We start from the raw sequence: 16,105 nt of genomic DNA, 5'->3' as shown, positions 1-16,105 counted from the left end.
TGTGTGTGAGTATGGCCGAGAGTGAGAGAGGGAGAAGGAAGAAGTGATCTTTGAAGAGATACTTGCTTGGAAACATGAGTTGTGTGCATGGAAACCCAACAAATTAAAGTGATGTGGCAACCCAAAGTCAACTCTCCCTTTTTCCTTGGGCTTGGGCCGAGAATGGAGAGGGAAGAAAGGATTTTTGGGCTTTTTGCCCCTAAGCCCAATATTAGAGTTAGTTTGGGTGTTTATTGGCTTTATAAAATAAAATTGTGATTTTTATGCTTTAATAAGCTAGATTAGGTTAATCATGGATCAAAGCTTTTAATTTATTTCATTCTAGGCCCAATATGACCCAAAATGTTGAAATAAATTAGTGTGGGTCCAATTAGAGCCCAATTAGGGTTCTAAGCCCATGATAGTCTAATTGGAAGCTTATTGGTCCATTTGGATCCAATAAGGAAGTCCTAGTCCAAAATGGACTTAAACAAGGACTTCTAGGGTTTCCAATTGTTTGATGACTATTTGTAGTACTTGCATGATGTATTTGATTGAAGTTTTTGATGTCATAATAGTAGGTGTTACACATGTTCTTAAGTTTTTGATTCACATTAACTTGAGTGTATAGATTACATGACACAAAATTTCCAGTTGTGACATCATCCCCCCGTTAGAGGGAATTTCGTCCCGAAATTCGGTTTGAAAGCTAGATTTGAGAATGCTAGAATAGGTGAGGGTACTTTTGCTTCATTTGATCTTCGCGTTCCCACGTGAATTCTGGCCCACACTTTGCGTTCCACCGTACCTTCACGATCGGGATGCGACTCTGCTTAGTACGCTTCACCTCCCTGTCCATGATTTTGATTGGTTCTTCGACGAACAGGAGATTCTCATTGATTTTGATTTTGTCAAGAGGAATGACAAGGGTTTCATCTGATAGGCACTTTTTCAGATTAGAGACATGAAACACGGGGTGTACACCGTTTAGCTCCGCGGGTAGTTGTAGTCTGTATGCTACTGGGCCTATTCGGGCGACGATTACGAAAGGTCCAATGTATCGCGGGTTCAATTTTCCCTGTTTTCCGAAACGTATAACCCCTTTCCAGGGTGAGACTTTCAACAGTACTCGATCACCGACCTGGAATTCTATGGGCTTTCGTTGTTTGTCGGCGTAGCTCTTTTGCCGGTCACGCGATGCTTGTAATCGAGCTCTGATCTGGACGATCTTTTCTGTGGTTTCGCGAATGATCTCCGGTCCCATTAGTGCCCTGTCCGACGTATGCGTTCTTGCTAGCTGGGTGTCACCTACTTCAGCCCAACATAACGGTGATCTACATTTACGCCCGTACAGTGCTTCGAAAGGAGCCACCTTGATGCTCGAATGGTAACTATTGTTATACGAGAACTCGATCAATGGTAGGTGGGTATCCCAAGACTTTCCAAAGTCTATGACACATGCACGAAGCATGTCTTCAAGCGTTTGAATGGTTCGTTCACTTTGACCGTCCGTTTGTGGGTGGTATGCGGTGCTCATATCGAGATGAGTTCCCATTGCCTTGTGGAGTGATTGCCAAAAGCGCGACGTGAACCTACTGTCCCTATCCGAGATGATAGATTTTGGCACTCCATGGAGTCTTACGATTTCTCGTAGGTACAAACGCGTCAGTCTCTCCATCTTGTAGGATTCTTTGATTGGCAGGAAATGGGCAGATTTCGTCAGTCGGTCGATTATTACCCATATGGTGTCCAGTCCGTCCGACGTCTTGGGCAGCTTGGTCACGAAATCCATAGAAATCCCCTCCCATTTCCATTCAGGGATTGCCGGTTGCTGTAACAATCCGGAAGGTTTCTGGTACTCCACCTTTACTTTGGCGCACGTAAGGCACTTACCAACATAGGTAGCGATTTCCGCCTTCATGTTAGGCCACCAATAGTGTTGTTTAATGTCCAAATACATCTTGTCCGAACCGGGATGAATGGAGTAACGTGTCTTGTGGGCTTCCTTCATAACGGTCTCCCTAAATCCTCCGATTTTTGGGACCCAAATACGGTTCATGAAGTAGTATACCCCATTCTCTTTTGCTTCTAGGTTCTTTTCCATCCCGCGCAATGCCTCGCTAATTCTATTTTCCGTCTTCATAGCTTCCGACTGGACTGATGCAATTTGAGTGGCCAGGTGAGATTGAATGGTTATCGAGAGAGTTTTCGTATGGCGATTAGAGTACTCCTTCCGACTTAATGCATCAGCTACCACGTTGGCCTTGCCTGGATGGTACTTGATCTCGCATTCGTAGTCATTTAGTAATTCCACCCATCTTTGTTGTCTCATGTTCAGCTCTTTCTGATTCAGGATGTGCTGGAGGCTCTTGTGGTCCGTGAAGATGGTGCACTTTGTACCGTACAGGTAGTGCCTCCAAATTTTCAGAGCGAAGACCACGGCTCCCAGTTCTAGGTCATGGGTCGTGTAATTTACTTTGTGCGTCTTTAGCTGGCGGGACGCATATGCTATCACTCTTCCACGTTGCATGAGAACGCAACCTAAGCCATGACTCGACGCGTCACAGTAGACCACAAAATCTTCCGTTCCTTCAGGTAGAGATAGTACAGGAGCACTACAGAGAGCTTGCTTCAAGGTTCGAAACGCAATTTCTTGTCGGTCTGTCCATTTGAATGGCACGCCCTTTTGCGTAAGCAAGGTAAGCGGCTTGGCGATCTTAGAGAAGTTTTGGATGAATCTCCTATAGTAGCCTGCTAGGCCTAAGAACTGACGAATTTCTGTGGGCGTAGTCGGAGTTGCCCATCCTTCCACGGCTTTGACCTTAGAGGGATCCACATGAATTCCGTCTTGACTGACTACGTGGCCTAGGAAATTCACGCTCCGGAGCCAGAACTCACACTTAGAGAGTTTGGCGTAAAGCTTTTCCGATCGCAGAGTCTCTAGGACTTGTCGGAGATGTTGGCCATGCTCCTCTTTGCTTCGAGAATAGACGAGGATGTCATCGATAAACACAATAACGAAGTTGTCAAGGAACGGTCGACAGATTCGATTCATTAGGTCCATGAATGCGGCAGGTGCATTTGTTAAACCGAAGGGCATTACGACGAATTCATAATGTCCGTAGCGGGTTCGGAAAGCGGTTTTAGGAATATCCTCTTCTCGGACTTTGAGTTGGTGGTATCCGGACCGTAGATCTATTTTAGAAAAATAGCTAGCTCCTTGGAGCTGGTCGAATAGATCATCGATTCGTGGGAGTGGGTAGCGGTTTTTAACAGTGAGTTTATTTAACTCTCTGTAATCGATGCACATTCTGAAAGATCCGTCCTTCTTTTTGACAAAGAGCACCGGAGCTCCCCATGGCGACTAGCTACGTCGGATAAATCCCTTGTCCAGAAGCTTACTGAGTTGGCTGGACAATTCCTGCATTTCATCAGGAGCCAACCGATATGGTGATTTAGCGAGAGGAGTTGCTCCTGGAACGAGGTCGATTCGGAACTCAACCTATCTCTCTGGGGGTACTCCTGGAAGATCTTCAGGAAACACGTCTGGAAATTCACACGCTACCGGAATACCTTGGATGTTAGTTTCTTCTTTGGTCTTGTCCACTACGTGAGCCAAGAACACCAAATTGTTCTTTCGCAGATATTTTTGTGCTTTGATGCACGAGATGAGACGAAGATTCGTACTGGGTTTGTCTCCGTAAATTACTAGGGTTTCATAATTTGGGAGACGAAGGCGAACGGCCTTCTCGTGGCACATAATCTCAGCATGGTGGGGGCTTAACCAATCCATGCCGATAATCACATCGAAACTCCTAATTGATACTGGCATTAGGTCTATTCGAAAAACGTGTTGGTTGAAGGTTAGGGTACATCCGATGTAGATCTCCCTAGTGGATTCGGTTTTCCCATTGTCCATTTCCACCGTATAGGTTTCATTTAGCTTCTGGGGTTGTTGTTTTAATAAATGTTTAAACTTCTCGCTTACGAAACTTCGCTCCGCTCCGGTATCAAATAAGATGCATGCATAAGTGTGGTTTAGGAGGAACGTACCTGTCACAACTGCGGGCTCCTGAACTGCATCACTCTGACCCATAGTCAGCATTCTTCCTGCTCCTCTGTTTCCTGAGTTGTTGTTGTTAGGGCAATCTCGACGGAAGTGCCCCGTCCTTCCACACCCGAAGCAGGTGTGGCTAGGCCCTGCATTGTTGCCGCCGGCATTGGTGTTGTTGTTATTGCAGTGGTTGTTGTTTTTGTGGTTGTTTCCCTGATTTTGATTCTGGGTAGGATAAGTCCTGCAGAACCTTGCAGTGTGTCCCCTTCGGTTGCAACTGGTGCAATGGAACTCCTTACATTCTCCATGGTGATGGAAACCGCACTTGTTGCACTTGGGAAAATTACCAGAATAGGGTCTTGAAGCATTTGAAGTAGCTGAGGCTGGAGCATGTGGTGTGGCTGGAACCGGTGCAGTGACAGCGTTAACTACCACTGTTTGCTGCTTTTTAGAGGCCTCGGGGCCCTGACGCCCCTTTCTCTTGTTGTTCTTCCCTCTCCTGCCATCACCCTCCTTTTTCTTCTCAGTCTCTACTGGCTTCTCGCCCTTTTTGTTGTTATGATCATATAACCTCTTTGCCAATCTCTTCGCACTGTCAAACGTTTCAGGTTTCGCAGCTATCACATTCCCCTGAATGGGAGGTGTCAGTCCCCAGATGAATCGTTCGATCTTCTTTCCTTCTGATGTGATCATACCCAGGCACAACAGAGATAGTTCGCTAAATATCGATATGTAGGCATCGATGTTCGCATTCTGCACAGTGAGGTTCCATAGCTCCTGCTCCATCTTTTGTATTTCGCCTCGGGGGCAGTACTCAGCCGTTAACATCTCTTTCATTTCTGCCCAGGGGATAGAGTTGGCGACAGGGAGCGTCATAGCTTCCACGTGTCCGTTCCATCAAGTGAGTGCTTGGTCCACAAAAGTACAGGCCGCGAACTTCACCTTCATCTGCTCGGGGCAATCGCATATCTCGAATACCGACTCTACCTTCTCGATCCATCGCTTCAGAGTGATCACTCCTCCAGTGCCGTTAAAAGTCCGTGGTTTAGCGTTTGTGAAGTCCTTGTAGGTGCACGTTTTAGTGGGTCCTTGATTCGTCCCATTGTTTGAACTTCCGGATCCTTGCCCGTTACCTCCTCCGTTGTTCCCTCGGTGAAGTTGTGCCATAGCTGCTGTGACCGCAGCAGACACGGCTGCCTGAAAAGCAGTGGTGTCAACTTCAGGCGGGGTTGGTTCGGGATTTCCGCGAGTAGCTCGGCGAGGCATCTTTCTGTCATGAAACGGAAAGATGTTGAGTGTACGTGGTTTCTGTGAGGTTGTAATCCTACTAACTAGGTGTATGGTATGAACCTAAACATTACTACCATCGGGCATACAATCATAACGTCTCAACACATAATAACTGGTAATATCATTGCAAAACACACAAAAGTTCATTAATATTATCCGCATGTAATACAAGAAAATTTGCTCGTAAGAGCATACATAAGTGACACTAATCCGACAGCATAACGGCTCCATGAGTAGTGTAGTCACTTAAACATAGAGCCGGAGTACATAGCATAGTTCCTAATGACCTACTATGATAAGTCTATCCCTAACCGCGATGGGCTGCGTCTGGAGGTGGTGCCGAAGATGTGGATGCTCCCTGAAGACGAGCCACCAAGCGTTCTGCATCCTGAAGTCGAGACTCCCACCTTACCTGCCTCATGTGAAACTCCCGGAGGACGTCACGCGTCTCCTGCTCCGCACGCTCGACCCTAGTCCACAACTGGCGTACTTGATCAGCAGTGCCCTGAGCAAGGTCGCCGGTGTCCCGTAATCGTCTCACCATGACTGGTAGGGCTCGTTCGGCCGGCCCTCCGTCCCTCAAGTCAAAGAACTCACGTGACATGCCAAACGGGGGTCGCTGTCCCTGATGTCTGCTCCATCTCCAAAGATCAATGCCCCAAGGAGGGGTAGGTCCAGTGGGACCCACACGATAAGCAGGCACCCTGATCGGGTAAGGGGGGTTGATGACCTCGGACTCTGCGTCCGAATCACCCCCTTCGCTGTCATCGAGCTCCTCTTCGAAATGCTCCTCGTCTTCTTCGGGTTCGGCAGGCTCGCCCTCGACTTCTTCCTCCGGTTCCCCGTCAGATTCCTCTTCGGGGTCTTCCTCAGGTTCCTCCTCTTCTAGCCACCCGTTGTTTCCCTGATTAGGGAAGTAGGGGTCTCCAGGGTGATGAAAACCAGCCATGCTGTCTGCGCGAGTATGTAAATATGCTAACATTATTCCTAGGTGCTATGACTATTGTACAGACTAAGCGAACGTTCTCTTTTTGGTGATAAGGGTATAGTTTTAGGTTCCCTAGCCATCCCGATCTCATCAAGACGTGTGTTAGTTTTACTTTGGAGAGAATGTAGTTGATCAGGCTACATTCACTCCTTGGTATCACTAAGAACAGTCCTGAATTAACCGAGATACCAGCATTATTGTGTTTGATTCAGCGTTAGATCCTTATTCCTAATGCAAGCAAGTGTGTTTTATTTACTTGTTTTGTTCAGAGTTATGTTAGTCCCTCTTTTTGGTTTATAGTTGCATATCAATGTGTGGCTCGACATGCTAGTTCACTATAAACAAAGCTCTGATACCAACCTGTCACACCCCCGAACCAGACGGCGGAAACGTCTGGGGGCTGTCGTGACTCAATTGAATACCATAACATCGAATATATATGAAACATAACAACATTCGTCACCATGCATTAATATAGTACAACCAGTAGAGTTTACATGAAGTACATTGTTTAAACATTACATTCCCAAAGATAAATTGTTCAATTTGTACATAGATAAACTGCAAGCCATCACTGAATATGATTTCCTTTGATTCACTGGTTCCCTGAGAATACAAGTATTTTGAAAAACGTCAACATATGAAATGTTGGTGAGTTCATAAGCGGTATTTGAAAAACAATGTTTCGTGTCGTTTGAAAACCACCAGAAAATCCGATATTTTCTGAAAAGAAAAGCTTTTGAAAACGTTTGTGAAGATCCATAGGTATGCTTGTTTGTTTCTATGCTTGTAAAAATTGTTCATTAAAGTTGTATGTATTTTGAACCCATATGTATTGAAAACCCTAGGAAAACCCGATGTTTTCCTAATTCCTTGAATTCCATGAAGTTACATTGAAACCATTGCATAGCGTGTAGTGTCAGTCCCAGGCGACGTTGGATTATTTTTTAGCATGATTATTTGCTACAAACACGCGTTACACAAACGACCAGTTTATAGCTATACTAACGATCCCGTAGGCGTCGTCCGTACTAATCACGTTATCCAATCGCCCTGACTAGGTGTAGGCCCACATCCGAAGAGAAAGAGGACACGAAGACCTCAATGACTCCATTGACCGGTTGGGGATAAAAATGTACGAGGGGTCCCAGACCCGCCTCGCATAAAAAGGTAGACTCTACTAGCAATACCAAAGGACCCTTGGGGACCAGTAGTATACAAGCCATTGAAAGTCCTTTTACGTTGTGTTAGATCGGTAAAACCCAACACTTCGTAAGATAGATGTCTTCAGGCCTTAAGATCAGGTCATTGGGCTAGCTAGGCCCAACAAACAAGATTTTACACTTTTGGGGCCCAAAGATGGTGCGTAGACGTCTGTGCACACTCGCATGTATATTGAATTCCCAAACGTTATTTGTATGAATCGCAGCGTCGTCGTGTTAGTAGTTTCGGATTTTCATTGGTTCGAGACCGAACCAATTCGTTTCACAACGATTTTTGGTATTGTAGTGTATTGTATTACGTCGATAGTCGTGGTGCCATCATTTGATCAAATTGTATGTATTGAATTAGCCTTGAAAGTTTTCTGTTTTCAGCCCCTCATTGTTTGTAAAATTTACTTTTTCAACCCTTTATTTAAATACTTTCCGGTTTGGTCCTTAAATCAATTTTCTTGACATTTTAACACCAAAAATTATTGAAATTAATATTTTTCAGCATATTTTTCATAGAAAACAGTTTAAGTCCCTGAAATTTCAGTTTTCTCGGTTATAACCCTTCTTTTTCGCAATTTTGACAATTTTGGCCCAAATTGTAAAAATTTTGCAACTTTGGTCCTTTTTAATTTCAAAAAGCATTTTAAACCTTTGAAAAGGACTTGGAACACTTATAGTCCACTGTTTTATAGAAAAACACAGTTTTGGCCCTCCAAAATAGAAAATCTCGCATAATGGGCCTCATTGGGCCGAAAACGTCATTTTTAGCCCATTAAGCTTAAAGTTTATGTTTTTAATCCTCTAAATGAGTATATTTCCAGAAATTGTCTTACTGAAACTGTTTTGACACACCTCATCCATCAGAATTCGTAATATGTCAATTTGGGCCCTTAATTTTGTATTTTTCACATTTTAGGTCCAAAAATTTGTGTTTTTAGCCCAAAGAAATTGTTACTAAACCACTTAACTATTTTTCTAGAAATACTTTGTATGTAGAAATATATTTGATGCTAAAATCAATTAACATAAGGTATATCTCGGTTTAGAGGGGTTTTATGGCTAGATCCAACATTACAACACACAAAAGCGTACATATAAGCATGGAAATCATACAAGGCATACAAAGCACATATAGATCTACACTTTCACTTGTATTACCCCCCCCCCCCACAAAACTCATAAAAACAGAAAATAGGGGGTATGAAGCTCACCTTGGTGTGTGATTTCGGTTTTTTGAAGAAAAGATGGAAGAAAACTTGGTGATTTTTGGCCTTAGCACTCTTTCCTTGAAGATCTCGAGTTTGAGGTGTTTCTAGGATGTAAGATCATGATTTTTGCATGGATTAGGAAAAGATTTTGATAACAAAAAGAATCTAAGTCATAGATCCAAGCATAATCTTACCTTAGATGAAGAATTTGTGGAAATTTCCTCTTGAATGCTTCCTAAATTTCGAGATCTTTAAGTGGAGAGGGAGGAGTGTTCTTGAGAGAGTTTGAGAGATTTTTGTGAGTGTGTGTGTGTGAGTATGGCCGAGAGTGAGAGAGGGAGAAGGAAGAAGTGATCTTTGAAGTGATACTTGCTTGGAAACATGAGTTGTGTGCATGGAAACCCAACAAATAAAAGTGAGGTGGCAACCCAAAGTCAACTCTCCCTTTTTCCTTGGGCTTGGGCCGAGAATGGAGAGGGAAGAAAGGATTTTTGGGCTTTTTTCCCCTAAGCCCAATATTAGAGTTAGTTTGGGTGTTTATTGGCCTTATAAAATAAAAATGTGATTTTTATGCTTTAATAAGCTAGATTAGGTTAATCATGGATCAAAGCTTTTAAGTTATTTCATTCTAGGCCCAATATGACCCAAAATGTTGAAATAAATTAGTGTGGGTCCAATTAGAGCCCAATTAGGGTTCTAAGCCCATGATAGTCTAATTGGAAGCTTATTGGTCCATTTGGATCCAATAAGGAAGTCCTAGTCCAAAATGGACTTAAACAAGGACTTCTAGGGTCTCCAATTGTTTAATGACTATTTGTAGTACTTGCATGATGTATTTGATTGAAGTTTTTGATGTCATAATAGTAGGTGTTACACATGTTCTTAAGTTTTTGATTCACATTAACTTGAGTGTATAGATTACATGACACAAAATGTCCAGTTGTGACAACATTCATCCTCTCTCCTCACTTCTCTCATTTTCTCTCCTTTCACCAAAAAGATCAAACTCTTTTCTCTCTCACTTCCTCTCTCTAGAATTCGAGATTCAAGGGCTGATCTTGGGTTTTTCCTCCAGATTTGGTAAGCAAAATCCATTCTCCTTATGATTATTTCACTTCTTTCTACTCAAATCATGGATATCTTACACAAACTCCATCATAATTGTGTTAGATCTACGAATCTTCAAGTGATTCTTCAAGTGTTCTTGGGTTGAACACTTCTCTTCTTCAACACTTATCTACTGAAATCACTCAAGGTGAGTTCATATCCCTACATTTTCATGTTTTCTCAAGTTTTTAGGGGGGGAATACAAGTAAAACACCAAGAACAAAACTAAACCTTTCTAACAGCCTTCATCAGAAAAGTTCAACTCCATTCACGGACTGTTTTGAACAACTTAAGCATTTTTGTTTTCAAAACTGTTTTAGATGTAAGTAGTTCCGGTTCTTAGCTTTAAAATGACTACTTACACATCTCCACACGATTTTTCTACAATTTATGACGATTTTTACAAAACTGCTTATCTTTTCAAACACCAATCCGGACCAGTCTGTGATTATGGACTATTTTACCCAAGATGGAGGTCATTAAAAATCAAGATAAAAATTATGAGTAAACTAGAAACATTTTGGGAACTCTCAGAATTTACGGATTTAGTTTTCGACTTCGTATGATTTTTCTATGACTTTTCTAAAATAGCACAAAAAAGTTAAAGTTAGTTAACAGCATATAAATTTCATAACACTTTGTATTATGTTGAGCAAAGTGTATAACAATAAGTTCTAAATATTGAATGTGTTTCCTTGTTAGGTTATCATCATAATCTAAAACATAGTCATTCATGATAAGATTATTCATCCATTTAGAACACGTATATTAAGCCATAATAAGCATAGTTTATGGATTCATAACACAAAATGCGTTTTCATAAAAGAGTTCTTATGCATTACAAACGTTTTGGGATAGACTATAATGGGTATGGTTTATGGTTCCATTAACACAACAAACACATTTCGGAAGGTTTTATTCCTACAGGAAAAGGTTTTACACTTATGCACACCACACGTAAACTTGTTAACCTAAATTGTGAGACAATCTCTTCCGTACGTCCGAGTGCGGAATCTAAATTCCTGTTAGTTATAATCAAAGTCTCCTGGAGGGGGAACGTGATAGTTGTGTATAGATCTATATTGGGTTAGACACCCCACACCTAAGCTGCATGCAACAGCTAGACCAGCAGGTCTGTGGTGACAAGTGTCATTTCAGTTTCGCGACGCCTGAGAAACGTCGTGGCAGGTTTATTCAGTCATTAGTATGATTATAGCGGCTCACATAGGGATTTAACAACATAAAGTTTACAGGGATTTTCATAAATCAAAAGGGGTTTATGTCGATTTAAAATCACCTTTTTATATCAGTAATTACGGATATTATGGTATATTTTCAGTCTTGGTATTTAAGACCACACATCATTCATTACGGGATTTTTCTCAATTCAGAAAGGGTTTTACGCCAATTTAAAACCACAATTATATCTTTAAGTACGACGAAATACTTGTTCATTTCGGTCCTGGTATTTAGGACTACATAACTTTTATAAGGAAAATATTGAATTTTTCTTGGTTACATACATCTCCTTACAAAGATCGATTTTCAAACTCTTACTATCAAAAGCTTATGAACTCACCAACCTTTGTGTTGACACTTTTTCCAAACTACTTGTATTCTCAGGAATTCAGTGAAACAGGAAATCAACCACGTTTTGAGGATGGGACGATAAATCGTCAAACAGTTCATTTTGTATCATAATATAATTGATTCGAATCTTGTAAACATATACTTTGGTGTAACTTTTTCAATTATATTTATGATGGTTGTATTTACTTTGAGCACTATTATACTCGTTGTTGTGATACTCTACATAAAGTCCTCCATCCCCGGACGTTTCCGCCATCCTTGGTTTGGGGGTGTGACAATTTATAACCAAGAAGACAATATTAGTTGTATCGGAGCCTTTTGCTGAATCCACTCCAGATGGACAATTACTCTTAACATGCCCATTTTGTCTAGACTTCTAGCATACCAGATTTTGTGACTTCTTTTTCCGGTTCCCGCATATCAAAATCATTCCTTCTAAAGAAGTATGACTACTACTCTCTAGTCTTTTCTCTTTGGACTCGACTTTTCCAGAATATATGCATGCATATTACAGGGTCTCTTTCACATATATGATAATGAACTTACTATGCTAATAAGAATACGACAAAGATAATATGAGCATGAGTGTTTTATCCTCATCTTCAACCTTCACTCCGATAGTCTGCACTTCTGACACAATATTTATTAAGAATACTTAGATGATCTGAAATTTTGTATAATTTTTTTTATTTTACATCTTCATTTTTATACATGATTTTAATAAAATATTTCCGTTTTCACATCTTTGTTTTATGTTTTCCTAAATATTTTTTTGTTTTACATATTAGTTTTTGTTACAAAATTATTATCCAATTGTTTTACATTTTATGAATGTATATTGTCAAAATATATAACAAATCTTTTTTTCTATATATTCTTCTTCATATAACATTTTTACTATTATTTAAAATTAAACATAGTTCTTTTATAAATTTTGTTTTGTATATTATACATACTTCAATTTTTTGCATCAAACATCCCAAATAGTTTCAAAAGAATTCAAAACCTTTCCGTAGCTTTTTTTAATAATTTTTTTTATATCTCTAAGACGTAAGTTTTTTTCTTTTATACAAATACGATTTAATAAAAAATAAAAATAAAAAACCAAATCACTTTTATAGTTTTATACTAAAAATGTTGATGAATCGATGAAAAACACCGCAAATAAGCAACCATTTTGTATATGCACATATAGTCCTATTCCTATTTTCGCATTATAAGTGTATATATTCAAATCTTATAAACTTAATTGTCTCTAAATAAATTAAGTGTCTCTGAATATATACAAATTTGAAAAAATTAATAACAATATTTTAATCCTTGCTGGGTTTCCCCTAATAATTGTTCATACCCAAGACTTTGACTCAAATCCCAAGAGTTTGATCATTTATTATTTGCACATAAAAAATTCGACTTACGTTCCACCTCGAGAAGCCTAATCATATTATCAACTTTGAATACATTTGAGATGTCGAATAGATTAAGGAATTAGATTTCAGATGGGTTATGCCTTCGTTTTTTGTTAATTGTTGTTCATAAACATAAACCCCCTCAAGGAATCTACTTCCAAATCTAGGCAACCTACTTTTACCATTTGTCCTTTCTTGCTTTCTAACACTTGTCATTCAAAATGCCATGTCATTTGAGAGAAGTTAATGTCACAAATATCATAACTTAACATCGTTTTATTTTAATAATGTTTTAAAAACGGGTTTTCTAGTTGAACTGGTATGATGACCGGTTCAACCGCCGGGTCAACCGGTGTCTATAATTTTCATTTTTTTTCCTATTTCCTACACATACATACATACACTCATAAATAAAGAATTTGAAGTCCACAAGTTCAAACATTAAAAATACACATAAAACAAGTTGTAAATCGATCCAAATACATTAAAATAATACATAACCATAAGTTTTATATCAATTTACATATATATAAAAAAAATGTATAATATCAAAACAAAATATAGTTTTAGATGAATACAAACGTATCAAAAAACTTCATAACATTTACCGTATGTTAAATTGTTTTTATTCAATTTAACCGGTTTAATTTAACCGGTTCAAGGCGGTTCGTCCCGGTTCAAAAATAGGCATACAACCAGTGATAGTTGAACCGCTCCCTTCTCCGGTTCCCGGTTCGACCAGCCGGTTCAAACCGGTTTTTAAAACATTGTATTTTAATGTATGCTGTCCTTTTACTATTTAGGCATCTAACTTTCATTTATTGGTCATATTCATTATATAACCAATCATACTCACTCATTTACTATCCACTAACATTACACAACATCTTTTGGTCATAATCAATCCCTCCCCCATAGACTTCTTCAGCTTTGCGTCCTTTTTATTTAAAGACCCTAATGCCCATCCAATAGCTACAAACTCATAACAACATAACTTCTTATCTCGATACACCTTTACTAATGAACTTGGTGTATCAAATATCTGAAAATCTTACATCTCACATCATGTAAGATAGATTTCTCTTAAAAAAAAAAAAAAAGATCCTTTAATCTCATATTCTTCTGCATCAAAAATGGTAACTGTAATGACCAATAACAATTCTCCCCTCAATTTCACTACATCAAAGCTAAATATGCAACATCTAAAACCTAAAAACCAAAACAAGGTGAACCATGCTATACACACGTGACTGGAAAATCATGAACATAATCATTCCATATCTCAGCAGCAATAGCATCACGCAATTTCAACGTATCTTCAATTTGTTGGGCATCAAAGGGGACATCGGAATCCACCATTCCATTCCCGACACCCATCATCTCCGGCTTTTCAAAATCAAGTGGAGGTGTCATCACTGTCACTGATTCCTCCATTTGTGGAACCAAAAACCCTTCATGTTCATACATCTTAAAGATGCTGTCATTTGGATTGTTGTCACGGATGAAATTGTGTAAAGCACATGCAGCCACCACTAATTTGACCTGTGTTGTTAATGGGTAAGAAGGAGCTGACATTAAAATAGGAAATCGTTCTTTTAGTGCTCCAAATGTTCTTTCACTCATGTTTTGTAAGAGTGAGTGGCGATGATTGAACAACTCTTTGGCATCTTGTGGTTGGAATTTGCCTTCGTATTCAAGTAAACCGTATGGAGTGCCTAAATATGGAGCAATGAAGCCTGGAATGTTTGCGTATTTGAAATCCACTAGGAAGTATTTACCTGCATCAATTCCAGAGTTTCTAAAAATGTTCTTTAACTTTAGCATCTAAAAATATGCACATTAAAAAGTTAGAACATCACCTTCAGGGACTTGGAGCTTGTTTTGTCTTGTAAGAGCTGAATTCAGAACTCTTATATCTGATGCTGAGCCCTCCCAACCAGCTAAAACATAATGAAACTTCATATCAAATGAACAAGCAGCAAGAACACTCTGTGAAAGAACACCATGTTTATTACGAAAAGGCCCTTGTTCATCTACACCCACAATCACTGGAAAATGTACGCCATTTACAGCTCCCACACAATCCTATTACATTATAACACATCAAATATAATCAAAAAAACATCACGTTATCACCACTATTGGATCTAAAACTACTTCATATCCACTAAATTACCATGAAATAAGGGTAAAATCTTGGATCATCTCGGATTTCTGGAGGAATTTCAGAACTTGGAGACTGAAAGAAGTCTAAAGAAATGGCGATAATCGCATTCAAGACATTGTTGAAATGGCGACTGATTGTTTCCCCTGAGTACTTAAAAAGCTCCTGAACTGCTCGAGTTCTAAGGTTATGGCCAACAATGAACATAAAAATGGCTAATTGTTCTTCAATCTTTATTCGGTTAGTGTGGCGTAGAAGACCTTTGGCTTGTAATATGTCGCACAATTTATAAAAAACATGTTTTTCCATACGAAAATTATCTAAACATTGATCGTTTGCACCATTGAGAACATCATCTACAAATTTTATACCATCAGCGCATGTAGGCGTTTGTCCATTGTTCATGCATTTACCATTGGCACCATCTTTCTCGTCATCAGAGCTTTCCATGGCACAGAAAATCCTGCCCTCAAGTTAGAAATTAGCTACGAATATCATACCTCGCATAATATGTGAAATATTGGGTATCATAAACATTTTTAGACTGTAAATTACAATACAATACAAAGTGGAACGAAATTGAAACAAAAATTTCAAGACAAAGGTGTAGAATTCCATATATCAGTTGCTATACAGCTATTAGCGTTTAACGCATACACCCGGTAGTAGAGTGGGTAAGATCAAGAAAATTACACAGAAAGCGATTAAACGTACCGGAGACGATCGAAGGCGCGAAAAATAGCTAGGGTTTCAGCAGTCACCGGAGCGACCGAAGGAGGTACGGAGAGGACACGGCGGAGTGGCAGAGTCGCACAAAATGACAAAATCGCCTTTTCTCGGCGACTACCCGTCGTAAAATCGGCTAGGGAGTAAAAATTGTGAAATTTCCAAATACCAAAACAAAGAGGGTTATAAAAAAATAATAGACAAAATTGCAAAAATGGTTCCTGTAATATGTATTTTTTTGGGGTTTTGGACAAACCACGAGTTTTTTAGGTTGGTGGTCCTTTGACTATGTTTACTTGCGATTTTGGTCTCTGTCCAAACTAAAATGACTATTATACCTTTAATGAATTTGGTTTTCATTTTTCTTTTACTTTTT

The 16,105-nt window shown here is 39.6% G+C and overlaps 1 protein-coding gene across 1 annotated transcript; it reads right to left on the bottom strand.

The window, feature by feature from the left end:
* Window positions 1–13,819: 13,819 nt before the first annotated feature.
* On the bottom strand, window positions 13,820–15,886 carry LOC111882636 (uncharacterized). The gene is made up of 4 exons (XM_023879008.3): window positions 15,718–15,886; window positions 15,016–15,466; window positions 14,699–14,924; window positions 13,820–14,617 (listed from the first exon to the last, which is right to left on the bottom strand). The coding sequence occupies exons 2-4, from the start codon at window positions 15,451–15,453 to the stop codon at window positions 14,076–14,078; spliced, it is 1,206 nt and encodes a 401-aa protein (XP_023734776.1). The 5' UTR covers window positions 15,454–15,466; window positions 15,718–15,886; the 3' UTR covers window positions 13,820–14,075.
* Window positions 15,887–16,105: the final 219 nt, after the last annotated feature.

Source organism: Lactuca sativa, chromosome 6, assembly GCF_002870075.4.
Source record: "Lactuca sativa cultivar Salinas chromosome 6, Lsat_Salinas_v11, whole genome shotgun sequence".
Taxonomy (NCBI): domain Eukaryota; kingdom Viridiplantae; phylum Streptophyta; class Magnoliopsida; order Asterales; family Asteraceae; genus Lactuca; species Lactuca sativa.
Note: the sequence above shows the minus strand (reverse complement) of the source record. Positions and strands in the feature narration are given on the sequence as shown.

Excerpts from the sequence above, each read along its gene's own strand:
- LOC111882636 (XM_023879008.3), bottom strand. The coding sequence starts at position 15,453 with ATGGAAAGCTCTGATGACGAGAAAGATGGTGCCAATGGTAAATGCATG. Across the intron at positions 14,925-15,015 it reads GATTTTACCCTTATTTCATG|GATTGTGTGGGAGCTGTAAA; the intron begins GTAATTTAGTGG and ends ATAATGTAATAG. Across the intron at positions 14,618-14,698 it reads CAAGCTCCAAGTCCCTGAAG|GTAAATACTTCCTAGTGGAT; the intron begins GTGATGTTCTAA and ends GAATTGATGCAG.